The sequence below is a fragment of the Centroberyx affinis genome, unplaced genomic scaffold (assembly GCF_046629955.1).
Source record: "Centroberyx affinis isolate AG114_WGS23_722 - 3 ecotype Tasmania unplaced genomic scaffold, CSIRO-AGI_Caff_v1 ptg000563l_1, whole genome shotgun sequence".
NCBI lineage: Eukaryota > Metazoa > Chordata > Actinopteri > Beryciformes > Berycidae > Centroberyx > Centroberyx affinis.
Window position 1 is genome coordinate 278,617 of NW_027279206.1, and position 15,079 is coordinate 293,695.

Consider the following 15,079-nt stretch of genomic DNA (forward strand, 5'->3'; position numbering starts at 1 on the left):
ACAGAAGAATTAAATGAAGTTGGATCCTTTATCACTGGATCTTTGTGTTAGATGCTGCTTGTTTGTAATGTACTTTATCACAAACCATACTGCTGGGTATAAATATATACATATGTGATCTGTTGAGCCAAACTTTATCATACACAGACTTTTAGTTTTCTAGACCTCAGAACGTGGATGAGAGAAAACAAACATGAAGGCCATCACAAATTTGGTATGCTGTGTTGTTTTGACACATGCATGAATTATGGAAACGGCGGAGCCCTCTCTCTGATGGTTTCAGCCATAGCCATATCATTGATAAAGACAAAAAATCATAAATAAAGCTGAGATCCCATGAATCAAAATCATCTCTCTGAAAGAGGGGGAACTGTTTTAAGAACAAACATGAGTTAAATGTAATTGAATTCACACATACTCCAGCAAAAAGCTTCAGCATGAGCATATCTCCCACAGCAGGGTGATGGGGAAGATGGGTGCTGTTATATTTGATGCCGGGCTACAATATTCTGTGATGACCCAACAGCTAGAAAAATTTAAATAAAATAAAAAATAAAAAAATAATCTCATTTTTTTTTCTCAGTTGGCCCCACAAAAAATACAATTGACATTTCTATACAACAGCATAATTGTCTCGATATCATAATATAAATATTCAAAAGAGCCATTCTTTAATCGCAGTGAAACTAGGTGTCCAAGCTAAATTTATTAATTAAAGGCAGAACATTCGGTCTCTGCTTTACTTTGAACATGTTACATGTAAGATTTCCATATTTATATATCACTCAAATTTTATTGTCAACACAATCTGATGCAAGCAAAAAACACACAAACTTGCCACCCTTGCAGACAGTAGTCTGTAATGCTTGAGCTTTGGTCCAGTTTAGGAAGTCTTGGCCTCAATTCCCCACACAATCCTTTGCAGTAGCCTGGCAGGTCAGGCATGAAAAAGTACTGAAATATTCTGGTTGAATGTCATCACAGCGACTATAGAGCATAGAAATGTTGGTCCATATCATAAAGATAAATTTGGATAAAGTATTTACCTTTTTAAAGCTGCACATTGTGATGAAATCTTACACTTGTTTTAAAGAGATCCATCTTCCTTGAGTTTTTTGGATTGTTTGCTTTGCCAAATAGTGGGCCAGAATAAAAAATAAGAATGCTATTGAAATTGTGTACATGATCGTTTGAAAATGTATACTGTAAAACTTTGCATCGTCACGTAAGAAGAGGAAGCAATTAGCTGTTTAGGACATTTAAATGCTGGGCAAAGTCCAAAATACGTTAACCTGGGGAAAATGTTTTCATCATCTTGAACCAGTATGTTGTGAATTTTTAATTAAGTTCTTAATGAAGAACTTTTATTGACCTTTATATTCCTTACTAAAAGGCCTACCTGAGCTCAATCCAAAGCACATTATTGTGCCATGGCACGTTTGTTCCGCGCTACTGAGCTAGCGTATAGACTATTTACTTGATGGGACACAGAGTATTTTTGTCTACCTTCCAGAATGTTGTTTTGCCATTACAGGAGAATGCCTTTATGGGATGCGACGCTTAATTGGTTTGGGCCCAAGTAATGTGATGGCAGAGAATATAACAGGCAGTTCATTTAGAGCCAAATTATACCTGTGACTCAGAGGTCCCTGTTTGCTCCTGGAGTGTGTGTGTGTGTGTCTGCGTGTGTTGTATGAGTGTATTATGCATTTGTGTTTCCATAGGTATCAGTGTAATTCTGTTTGAGTCTGTGATGTGTACAGATGTACTTCACGTGCACACATGTAAATCTTTTGTGTATATAGATAGATAGTATTCTGTTTGATTTGTTGCATATGTGTTCTGCTGAATGTCATTTAAAGTCTGCGTGTGTGTGTGTGTGTGTGGGGCGTGGGTGCATGTGATCACTGATCCAGAATTATTTTATCTGTGTGATTGACTGTGCTATGTGTCTGTGTGTGTGTTGGCAGCTGGCGTCGGGCATCTACAGCTTTGCCTGCTCCCTGTGGAGTCACCACACCGACTGCTTCCTCCAGCAGATCTACGCCAGAGATGAAGCTGCGGCGCTCAGCTCACTGGAGAGGACGCTGCTCTCTCTCAAAGGTAGCAGAATTCATGGCTGCACACTCGCACACATGTGCACACACACGTGCACTGGTATATACTGTAACACCACACAAACACACAGACAGATGTGTGTGCGCGTATACACATTATTACAGTTACAACACAGAGACGCAATGTGCAAATATACTGGCTTTCAATGGAACTTGTGCATAGAAATTCATAAATAGAGACAGCTGTTCAACAACCATCCACCTATTCACTGTGTGCACAGCATGCTAGAGCTGCCGCGGTATAGATTTTTTCCTTACCGCACAAATTAGTGAAGCCATTCAAACCGCCATAAAAAAAAAAACTTTAAACCTCAGAACAGTGTTACAGTTGTTGTAAGTGCTCGCCACTTGTTACTGTCCCGGTTGTATTTAGTAACTCTGGCAAATGCCTCGGAGACTCCTAACTGAGGTAGTGGCAAGCCGGTACCTCCCGAGGTAGATGGGGTGCCTTTCATTGCATCGTATAATGTGCGATGAGTGGTCCTAATGCGTTGCTAGAATTGTCGTGTTTCCTCGCATGACGTTGATTTTCTTGCTGCAAATGCGGCACACTGCCTCATCCAAATTCTTTGGCTTTCTCTCTTCATCGGGCTCAAAGCCAAAATGTCAGCCAAAAACAGGAGAAGTAACTTTGGGTTTCGCTACGAGATCCATGTTTTTAGCCTAATTTGAAGTGAAAACTTTCCGTAGCCAACAGTTGCAAAGCACGTTCTGGGTGGCACGTTCTCCGATCAGAACGTTAACTGCGCAACTGTGAGTGGAAACTTCGAACACATGGCGTGAAGAAAATAGGCTACACAATTATAATAATAATTATTATTATTTAAAAAATAGTATTGCATTTATTTCAGATCACATAACTTTTACAAGCAAAAATTGGAACATAAACAATAGGCCTAAAATAAATGTAAAAAAACCCAGCGGTGAAGCGGTGATCGTGGTAACCGCGGCAGCTCCACGACATGCGCACACACACCATACGTGCACACACACACACACAAATGCATTTTTATGTATAGAGGTGCAAGGATCTGATACTACGGATTGGTATCAGACTGGTCCTAAAATACCTGGCTGGATATTGAAAAATATGAATGTTATTGAAGTACATTGAAATACACTGGTTCAGCTGTGAGCTTGAGTTTAAATATTCATATGTGCTGCTAAAAGTGAAACAGTAATTAGAGTAAACTGGTCTTACTGAAATTCAGTCATGTTGGCTTTTTTTTTGAGAAATGCTTTCAGAACTTTTTTTACTACCTCTGTCACAGTGCTCCACATTAATATTAATTCACCATATAATGAGTGACAATATTGCATGCCACCTGTGTAAAATTTGTTTCTCTCTTCTCCTCAGTTCTTCGCAAATTGACAGTCCACGGATTTCAAGAGCCACAACAGAATATGGAAGTGATGGTGAGTCTAGAGGGAAAAAAGGCTAATACTAACAAGTTATTTTAGCTACGGCTGGTATAGAACCACCCATATTTTCATAAAAAGCTAATATTTTTCTATTGGTGTTTTGAGTTGAAAATGACTCCAGTCATACTGTGCAAATTGTGGATGGCGGTTATGATTGAAAGTGCCTTAAGACTTGTCTCGGTTCATAGAGTCAGGACTTCTCTCTGAGCTCTTCTCCCAGCCTTCAGGGTGAAGAAAGTCCAAATCCATGGAACAGTTAATTCAATTCAGTCTAAATCTCCCCAGAAGAAAAAAATAAAAAATATCAGGGTGTGTCCGGGGAGGGTTTTGGTTCCCCCATGGCTCAGAGTTAATGGAATCATTTGCACAAAACGCCCCAGTCCTTTGAACTCGAGCTGCAGATTCTCACTACCTCCCGCTTTCCCCGGTCATGAGTAAGTGGTTTGTTGAAAGGACTGTGGTGACTGTTCTTGAGGAAACCTCTTGTTCTCTTGTGTGGAAGACCATAAAAAGTGAAAACTACGTCAGTGGAGAGCGGAGGCCCAGGATGACTATGAAGTGGTAATTTGAAGCACACGTTTTGTTTTTTTTAAATGCCACAAACACATCGCATTTTTCTTGTCTTTTTTTTCAAAATTTCCAGAAAGCATAACCAACGTTGAAATTGTTTGATCAGATGGGCTGAGTAGATTTTGACTCAGTTGACCTAGCCAGAAGAGAGGAACTTATTCTTCTACATATAAAATTGCTCATTGCTGATCATTACACACACTGTTTTTGTCCTTTGGTCTTTAACCTTAATTTGTCATAAAAGATAAATGTATCAATTACACAGAACAACAGAGCCCCTATGATCCCCACTGACAGATTTATATAGAATCTTGTCAAGTCAAGTTTACTTCACAGTTACAGTCCCAAAGGGCTTCATAATGCCCACCTTATGAAACGATAAATTAATATGACACCTTCCAACTTTAGACCCTCAGTGAAAACAAGGAAACAGTTGGAGTTGAAGGCCACAACACATGGCAATACTGTCCGCTGCGAACACACAAACTAAATTCCCATCGGCAGGAACCTTAATTAGTGCTGACTAATCTAATCTTGCTCTATAAAGAGACTGAGTCACTTCCAGTAATAGGTTTCAAACCTGGATTTAAAGGCATCTTTAAATCCAGGTTTATAAACGCTACTACCTACAGTTTTCTTTTTGACTGCTGGGATAGATAAAAAACTGTCATGCGATTGGAGGATGTGTGGCAGCATATATGGTGCAATGTGGTCTGATAAATGGGATTAGTGCAAGCCCACATAACATTTAATGTTAGCAGAAGTACCTCAAAGTCACATCTGGCATGCCTTGGGAGCCAGTGTAGGGAGGATGGGATAGGTGTTATGTGGTCAGATTTTCTTGTTTTGGTCAAGATTCTGGCAGCAGCATTTTGTATAAACTGAAAATTTTAGTGCTAGTACTAGGTAAACCAGAGAATAGGACGTTGCAGTAATCAAGTCTTGACGATACAGACGCATGTTTCCGCGTCTGCTCTTGTTAATAGGTTGTTAATAAGTCTGAATTTTTGAAATATTGCAAAGATGAAAAGGTTTTATTGCTATCTTTGATGTACAGCTCGAACAAGAGAGTAGGATTGAGTGCAACACAAATATTTCTGACAGCAGCCACTTATAAACATTTAGGGCTCCACTGAATTTTGTCTTTAGTCTAGGACTAGGCTTAATCCCTGTCTGTGAAACCAGCCCTTAGTATCCTACTTAAGCTCTAGCTGGTCCAATAACTAACTAAGTTTAGGGGCATTCCTCATTTGACTTGGGTTAAGCTGCTTTTAGGAATTTGAGTTGCTTAGGAACTATGAGCAGCCTGTGGAAGGCTAGCATGTGCCGCAACGCGTCGCAATTTTTAATCTGTATACATTAGCCGCTAAAATAAGGGCTTTGAAACTTTTTTTCTAACAGAAGAGTGCCTTGGATTTGTTTCTCTTCACTGTCTGAACACCCCAACTTCCAGTGAGCACCTCTCTACAACACATTAAAGCCAACAACACAATGCCAGTAGAAAGTGACAAATTGATAATATTAAGCATTATGGGTCCTAGAATTGGAAAAGATTCTCTGAAACATTTTGCAGGGAGAGAGTCAAGCATGCAGGTTGTGGGTTTTAGGCCACTACTAACCTGGAAACTAATTTGAACTGTGAAAGTACACAAACAGCCTGAGAAACAGGGGGGCGACAGCACCCTGATTGGAGAGTATACTAGTGATGTCATCTCAAATCAGAGCGGATGTACGAGTGAAAAAAATCCATGAAGTCATTGGCGGAGAACAGAGAGCCATTGGTAGGGGAATGTTTTTGAGAGTTTGAAACTGTGTCAGATAGAAACTTCAGGTTCTTTTTATTGGCATTGATTAGCCTAGAGAAATGTGCAGCCATAGATGACCAACATGACGTTCTTTCTTCATCTTTCTTTCTTGGCAGGCCCTTTTGCTTGATAAGCCTGTTCAGTCAGTTGCTGTTGTGCTCGCTCCTTCTGTCTCTCTTTCTCTGTCCTTCTTTCTCTGTCTCTCTTTGTCTGTCTCTCTCTCATACTTGTTTCTTGTTATTTTAGTTCTTCATGTTTTGTTGTTTCTCTCTCTCTCTTCCTTTCTCATTCTTGTTCTCTGTCAACAGAGAGATGGTAAGGACAAATTAATGATTGATAGAATCCTGTTTACTGTGCTCTATTATACCACTAATGAGACAGCTTTTGGCTGGCAGGCTAAAGGTTATATGATGGTAAGAATTCACACATTAAAAAGACATTAGCCCTGAGTTGTCGCTGGTTATGCCAGCTCAACGAGCAGAAGTAATGTGCCAGAGTTAATATTTCATGTTTAGATGTAAATGCTGTTATTCTATCTGAGAGTCACTGCTTCCTGCCAGGGCTTTTAGCTTGCCCATACCATTTTTCACCCTTTTATTATTCTACTGGTGGTGTGTTTACAGAATGAGAAATACTCTTACTCTAAACCTCCCTCCCTTCCCCACCAGTCAGGTCATGGCTTATGCCTTATACTAACTATCTTAAAATCAACAAAACATTTTTTTTTGTTGAGATCAATTTCACTGCTTATTTCTGTATATATAGCAGCAGGTGGTGTAATCTTTGAAACACAGCCAAGGTGGTGTTGACTCTTCCCTTATCGGCAGGACTGTGGCCATTCATATCCTTACTTAGTGTGGTTGAATTGAGGTTGCACACAGATAAACAGTTGAACGGCATCATGCCCCACCAGCATCCAATTACTCACACCTCTCTCTCTCTCTCTCTGTCTCTCGCACACACACACACACACACACACACACACACAAATACAAATACACATGCACGGCACGCACACACGCACCCACACAAAGAGCATCATTAGTATCTAATCATATACAGTATTCAAATTTCTACCTGGACGCCTCCGACCGTCAGCTTTCCGCGACCTGGAACAAATTACACTGTGGCGCGAAGGAAGTTAATCGCTGTTAATAGGGACAGGTGAGGTGACTCAGAGTAGGATGATGGCATTTAAATTAATGAGCTGCAGTGATTGATTAAGCCCAAATGAACTCTGCTCCTGAATAAGAAATCTCTGATTTACACATTAATTAATCTGATTATTCACTAGACTTTAATTGTGCAATTAGGTGGTAATCTTGCTACAGATTAAGCTATTTTTTCAATCTGGTATAGGGAATACTCAGTCAGATCATTTTGCATATTATTAACTACTTCTTCAGCTTGGTATTCAGTTGATTTGTACAGATAAAAAAAAAAAAAAAACGTTTCATTTTTTTCTTTATTTGACATTTTCATGATTTAACTGATGATTAAAAATGCGTCACACTCTTTTTATTTGACATATTGATTGTGTCATCAATATGTTGATGGCTGTCATCTCTCATCTTTCACTTCCGTTGATGATGGGAGTGATGCTGACAGAGCTGTGAATGTCTTATTACACTAATTAATTTTTTAATCTGTTTCAAGTTCATAATTGTGCCAGGGACTGAAGTAGCAAAGAGTCTGTCTCTGAGTTACCTGACAACATAAATTTGCCAACCTGAGGAAAACTTAGAAGAGTTAGACCCGTTGAAAAAGAGTTATGATTAAGTCAGTCATCATGTGCAGCCTACAGCACAGCAGCCCTGAACTATAACGATGCTTCTTGATAATAAACCTGTCCCGTATCTGCTAGTTTTGCATGATGTGCCACAGTAATCTTGCTATGAGCAAGCGTATACCTTGTTAAAAACTTAATCTGACGTTTTTGTATACCGTCATCCCCTTTGGCCCCAGAGCCCCAGAGGAATGCACTTGCATGCATGCAACATTAGAACAAAAAGTCGGAAAGCCTACTAATCCCCCAAAACAAGTTGGTTATTTACTCCTGAGAGGAGGTCTGACTCCGTTACAGCTCGCTGCTGTTTTAACAGTATTTTTTTTTTTTTTATGTGGGATATTCTCCTAAGTCTGATTGCAGTATTGATCTTAGGAGCCTTGTTGTCATGCATCAGGTAGAAGACCCATCGCCACACTTGGTTTTAGTGCTGTACCAGCGCAGGAGAAAGGAGCTTTGGCCCTGTTGCATCACATCCAGTTCAACAGAGCCTCCTATTATGAAAACAAAAGTGAAACTTATGATTCTATGCTCCAGACTGCTTGCATGTGTTTCTAATGGAGTATGCTACACAGTAACTTGATACTTTTTAGTTTGTCAGAGATGTTTACAGTTAAAATTGCCTCACAATTTGCATATTGCCCCTACTTGCCACACTGTGGTACAGTTGGCAAAGATGATTAACTAATCAATAACTCACGACAGGCTGTGGTATATTGAAATTAATTCACAGTTTAAGTGTGTTGCCTGCTTGACGCGCATATTGTCAGCCTTTTGTTTAGTTTTTACATATGATGTCAACTGTATACGACTAATAATCTCAAATCTCTCAAATAGTTCAGTTAGATACACTTTTTGAGGTAAACACATTAAATTATGCAGTAAGTAAGACATATATTTAATGGAATCAAGGTGTCAGATTGCATGACAAGACACCAAAGTGGAGATTGTTCATCAAAACTTCTACCCGGCAGAGTGTGACCCTGGACCCCACTTGCCGGCTGCCTTTTCTCTTTGGTTGGCTGGAGGAAAACAATAGTACACCTAAGAACTGAGAAGGACTGTCCAATAGTTAGCAAGCATCTTCGTGTCACCTCCACTGCAGATTATATTTGGGGATAAATCTTGCCAGTAGCAGTTTGATGATGAAAGGGATGCATTATGGAGTTTTGTGTTGAATAATTTATTTATTGTTCTGACAGTAGCTGGGAGGAGAGAGCCATGCAGAATGGCCCATTAATTTGAGACAGGAATGTTTATACCATGGTGAAAAGGTGTAACATTGGATTTGGATCATTTTTAAAATTAATATAGCCTCTGTGCCTTTTAACACGCACCATCATTTGGTTTTAAACCTCCACTTTATTTCATTGGTGAAAGAATGGTATGGTCTCATCCATGGCCTCTGGTGGATAGAAATTCATATCCAGTTAGTTTATATAGGTTAAGAGAATTGTACACTACTATGTGTGTGTATGTGTAAATGTCTGTCTGTTGGCAAGCATTTGTGTGTATAGATGTTAGCTTATGCATCATGAGCTGAGCCAGGGTAATACAGCTATAATCTTTTGAGCCTGTTGCAGGTCTGACTGCACAAATATACACAAACACGCACAGCAAACATGTTCATCAAATTCTTCTTAAACTGCGATCAGCTTCTCCTCACTCAACTCCAGTCTCATGTTGAACTTGCTTGCCCTGTTGTCACACGCCTCTCCCTTCACAAACCACTTTTCACCCTACTGCTGACGGGCCCATTTGATGCCCACCGCTCTGTCTCCATTTTTATTTCAATCCTTTTCTCACCATCTCACTCCATTCTGCTGTCATTTATTCGCTTCTCAGTTTGTCCTCACTTGTCCCTCCCCAACAGTTCTGTGATCTTCCCCTATCTTGCTCTTTGGTTATTGACCCTTTCTTTGTCATGACTGATGCTCTATAGCTTTTTTGACCTCCCTCCCTTTTGCATTAGTTCTTTGTAACTTCCTGTCCTTTCTATTTTGAATCCTGCCCCTCCTGTTTTTGCTTCTCTTGTTTTTCAACCACTTTGCCTCCCCACCATCCTCCTTTTTCTCATCCTCACCCTTAACCAATCCCTGTCTTGAACTTTGCTCCCCATCCTCTCCCACCTCCTGTGCTGCTCTTGTGACCCCCTCTGCCTTGTCTAACTCTGTCAGGAGCCGTAGTTGCTGTCTGACCATGGACCAGGTTGACTGGATGTGATTAATGATGCTGCTGTTGACCTCATGGCTGAACACTCATGCAGAACTAAACAAACTGCATCTCCATCTATCATCTAATTTCCCAAGCAAAGCTCCAGCTATACCAAGCTACACAAAATTGATTCTCTTTCATACTGTGCAGTTGGCACTTTTATTTATGTACCTGATTACGGAGGCAAGTGTGCCCACGCACACAAGCACACACATACGTGCGCACACACACACACACACACACACACACACACACACACACACAGACACACAATTAGTTATTCCCTTGTTAATGTTTCTGCTTCTGGGCAACACTGATGAGGCAATCATGAGTGATGCGACTTCAAAAATGTCAAAGAGATTAAACTCTCTCTCACCCTCTCTCCTCATCTTCTCCTTTCCAGGGCTTCCTGAATGCGGTGTTTGAAAGACTAAAACAGTTCCTGGAATGCTGTGAGTACTTGTCTCTTTCTCTCTGTCCTCAATTGTTGATCCTGTGCTCCTCCTTTCAGGTTAGGTTACTAGCGCTTGATCTAATGCACATAGACCCACTCAAAATTCATAGATACATGATACTTTTCATTTGCAAAACTGCCAAAAGTCTAGGCATCTGAACAATGGTCTCAGTTGGATTCATCTGGTATAATTTAGCTGTCACATCAAAAGATCAGCCTGAATCATAATAAGGGGCCGTCAGTTTTTGATTATGGTTTCTTATTTTTCTCTGTTAAACCATGTTAAAACAATGACAACCTCCAAGAGGAACAGCTTTAGCTCACTGTCCCAGTACTTAGCCAAATGTGTTTGACTCTAGAATCTTTCTACTTGTTGAAGAGATTTTGACTCAAAGCCTGTCATTGATAACTTTAACCAGACATATTCTACACAGTCTAGACGCAACAGCTAGTGAAAGAGCCGTTGATAAGAGTTGGCCATATTGTATGGATGGCATTCTCCTGCACTTGCTTGAACTAAGAGGAGGTGGTTCTCCAAAATAAACTCTCCAAACTCTCCAAAGGCCAGCTGGAATAGAACCATATGTTACTTTGTCACACCCTTTGAGCCAACATGGCTGCCACTGAAAATGGCAGTTGCCAAATTCACTGTCAGCTGCTCTACCTAGTAGTGTAACCTGAACCAGAAATGTGCAAGCTTTGACAAAGACAACGATGTTGAAACACGTAAGCTTGTTATAGTCTTTAACAACAAAGTGAACATTATGCATTCAAGGAATATTGTTGCAGTCCATTCTTGGGAGTTGCTCTCTCCCTACAATGTTGAATTCTTTTCTCAAGTAGTTTAACTTGACTTTGTCCATAGAACTTTGTCACAACAACACCCAGTGAGTGGGGGATACGTCTCAGACAAGCACCCTGAGCTGCTGCAGCAGCAGACAGAGGCAAAAATATCATTGGAGATATCAGCCACAACTATCACTTCCAATATGCACTCTGCTGATGGCAGGGGAGACGGGGTCAGGGTCCTGTTGGTATTTTGGGGCTGGCAGATAGCAGAACAGGGAGGCAGGCAGCTCACAGGCGAGCAAGGGAGAAATATCAGCTCTGCGCAAGCCTGATAAGGTCAACTAAATAAGCTGGCGTTTTTGGGTCTGGTCTCTGTTGTCCATTCAGATGTCTGGCTCGTCCTGTGAGATGATAGTCCTCCAATGGAGGTCACTTGTCGGTTTCTCTCTGGCTGTCAGTCACTGGGTTGTTGAAAACAGAAGTGGATATATATCTGTCAGAGATGATGAATATCCTTTAGTTATAATATAGCTGTATAGTCAGTCCATGTATTAGGTTGGAGTTAAAGTGTAGCTAGGCCTTTTTAAAATATCCCATACACAATGACTTATGTCTGTTATCTCTTCATGTGGAGAAGTGCTTGTTTATTTTTCTGTCTTTTTTTCTTTCTGTCTCTCTTTCTGTTTTCAATCACATGTGCCCCACTCCCCAGACACCCCCATTCACACACAAGCACACATGCACGCACGCACACATGCACAAACACACATACACACACATGCACACACACACACACACACACACACACACACACACACACACACACACACACGCACATACACACCAATCTAGCCCTAATTCGCTGGGTCCACAGGTCTGATTGAAGGTATGGATTCCACAAGGTGCCTGTCGGCCCAGATCTATGGTCTCAGTCACTTTGATCACTTCACACATCTGTTTACATTACTAGCTGTCACACACCTGCAAAGAGGGAAAGACAGGAAAGGACACAAAGTCAATGTAATGTAATGGTATTTTGATGGGCCAAATCCCTGATCTGTATAAGATCAGTTAGCCTTTTTAATCAATCCGGCCTCACATTAGATCTGTGATTACTGGCAGAAAGATGTGTGGATAAGGGTAAAGGAATGATGACCCTGGTTGGAAGCATGCCAGGGACTGTTATTGTCTCTGTTGGTTTCATCAAGGAGGCTGATGAGGAAGTAAACCATATGGGACGTCTTTATTGATCCTAGCATCTTGAGTGGTTTTATGGAGACAAAATTTACATTTGAGAGTGTGAGTCATTCATGGTCACTACTTCTTTTATTACTGTACTTTATTAGATATACAAAGGCCTGTCATGGTCCTTCGGGACTCTCAGGAGGGAGGGGGGAGGGGGGAGGGGTGGACAGTTGACCTCCCACACTCAAAGGAAGAAAGATAGAAAGTTTGTTGTAGTAAATCAGGCCGAATCAGCATTTCAAGGGTAGTTCATATCCATTCTGGAGAATCTTGTGAGTTCAGTGAATCTCTCTCACGCAGTTTTCCCACTCTCTCTTACTGTCTCTCGCTCTTTCTGTCAGTCTCGCTCTTGCTCATTCATGCTTTAGTTTCTTTCTAGCCTTCTGCATAAGCTCCATCACGATTCCATTACTCAGACAAGATCGGGTGCCACTTAAGATAATTTCCTCTCCAATCTGCCATGGCATGCAGGCCTGCTGGAGAGGCTTCCTCCGAGTATATTGCGACACATTTTTTGGTTGGGCGAGTGAGCTTGCTCTCTTTATCAACAGTTGATGCAGTCGCTTGTATGTGGGTTTCTTGCAGCGTACCTTGATGAACTCTCAGGCTAAATGGTTCAGGAAAGGAAGGTTCAGAGTTTCAATACATCGTGCTACAGGCCTTTCAAAGCTTGTTCACCCTGGATCAGTGTTGGCATGCTATTCCTATTCCTTCGACAGATCAGCCCTGATTTATGAAGATAAAACAGTTTCTCTTAATTAGTTATAACCTAGCACATCTACTCCGCATAGTGACTTTCCTCGGGATATGGGCACATTTTGGGTTTAATTTTCTGTTAGTTTTACAACAAATTTAAGCTCATCGCATGTAAAAGCTTAAACGCAAATCAACTTCAGGATTTGTCTTGATGATGTCAGGTTAGAGCCAAGTACTGATTGAATTGTCAACAGCCATAGGAAGAACATACTAACTTAGTTTTTTAGTCAGGCTGCACTTCTAGGGTTTAAATGATAATTCTAATTATTTTGCTCAATATTGCGATCACGGTTATTAATCATGATTATTTGTCTTGATCTTGGGAACAAAATTGTTTTATTCTGATTTAATCTTAAATAAACATATTGACTAAATTAAATGACGAAATGCTACATTACATTAATATAAACAATGTTAAACCTGCAGGTCGGCAGGTTGGTCCAGACAGCACATGCAGAGAGAAGCTGGAGAAGACGATCATCCTGTACACTAAAGCGGTAAGTTGGCATGCACACTATGCATAATGCAGTGGTGGGACAACAATACATCACATGATTTTATGTACAAAAGTCTGTTACATCATCAAGTACATATTTAGCAGATTTTGCATTAAGGGCATTGCAGACCAAATATGGCCTCTTACTGACTTTCACCACCTTGAATCCGCCTTTCTCTCTCCTTCTGGTCCGTCTCTTTCCCACTATCGCTCCTCTTCTGTATTTTTCTCTCCTCCCATCCCTGCAGTTGTTGGACTTCCTGGAGTACCATCCATGTGCGTTTATCCCCCTGATTCAGCGTTCTCTGGAGTTTGCCGTCAGCTATGTGTTCACACCAGCTGGGGAGGGAGTGACCTTTGAGCGCTTCATTGTCCAGTGCATGAACCTCATCAAGATGATTGTCAAGAACGATGCCTACAAACCTTCCAAGAACATAGACGGTAGGAAGCGAGGGATGGGGGAATTAAAGGAGCAGTGGGGGGGGAAGGTAAAAGAAGAATGGAGAGATGGAAATTTAACAAATGGAAGTAGCGAGATAGAAGGCGAGAAAGGTGTAGATAATTGAGAGGAATCTAAGTCGATGAGGCAAAGTAGATTGAATAGAAAACTAGACAATCAAATCTAAGTTTTGGATCTATGATATAGAGGCCAACACAAACCACCATTAGCCCATCAAAGAAGATCGCCAAGAGTGTTTTAGCTGTGTCACATGAGCCCCTTTCATATACACAGCCTGTTCCGTAAATGTGACGGCATGCCGTCATGTGTGAACAGCAGCCAGTGTGGAAATGCCAGTATATCAACTAGGCCTACTGTCCGTGTATTTTTGGTCATTCTATTTTCTTTTCACAAACAGAAATTAAAAAATTAAAAAGAATGGTGATTTGATTTTCATTTAAAACTCCACAACTGAAAAACGGAAATAGAAGGTATTTTTCATTTTCCTGGTCAGAAACGGCAGAATTAACATTTATAAAGGACTTGATTTTCCTTTTCTTCTTTGTAAAACAGAAAATAAAAACAATAAAGAAAGAAAACGGTAACGAAAAAGTCAGTTTTGGGTCTGAGAGAGAAGCTGCTGCTGTGCGTCTTTCAGGAGAGAGAGAGAGAGAGAGAGCGAGAGAGAGAGAGAGAGAGAGAGCTCCAGGATATTAGAATATCACGCATATCAGATCATAATTAGACCTATCGTGTGTGATCAATCAACAGGTTATTATTATTAACGAGTCTGATTTTTCTGGCAAAATACATGAAATAATGAAATAAAGTTTATTACTGAATTGAACAACGATCCGTGTTTTACAAAGGAGAAAAGGAAAATCAAGTCCTTTATGTTTTATCTGGCGTTTCTGACCAGGAAAACGAGAAATGTCTTATTTAATTTGTAGATTTTTAAATGAAAATTAATCACCATTCGTTTTTCA

The 15,079-nt window shown here is 40.5% G+C and overlaps 1 protein-coding gene across 1 annotated transcript in view; it reads left to right on the forward strand.

The window, feature by feature from the left end:
* The window catches only part of ipo11 (importin 11), a gene marked incomplete at its 3' end in the record, with an annotated part of 93,354 nt that overhangs the window by 31,183 nt on the left and 47,092 nt on the right, over window positions 1–15,079 (forward strand). Inside the window, exons 6-10 of the mRNA XM_071518323.1 lie at window positions 1,971–2,103; window positions 3,475–3,533; window positions 10,318–10,366; window positions 13,585–13,655; window positions 13,903–14,095. Of these exons, the coding sequence (XP_071374424.1) occupies window positions 1,971–2,103; window positions 3,475–3,533; window positions 10,318–10,366; window positions 13,585–13,655; window positions 13,903–14,095 (505 nt within the window). The remainder of the gene's footprint in view (window positions 1–1,970; window positions 2,104–3,474; window positions 3,534–10,317; window positions 10,367–13,584; window positions 13,656–13,902; window positions 14,096–15,079) is intronic.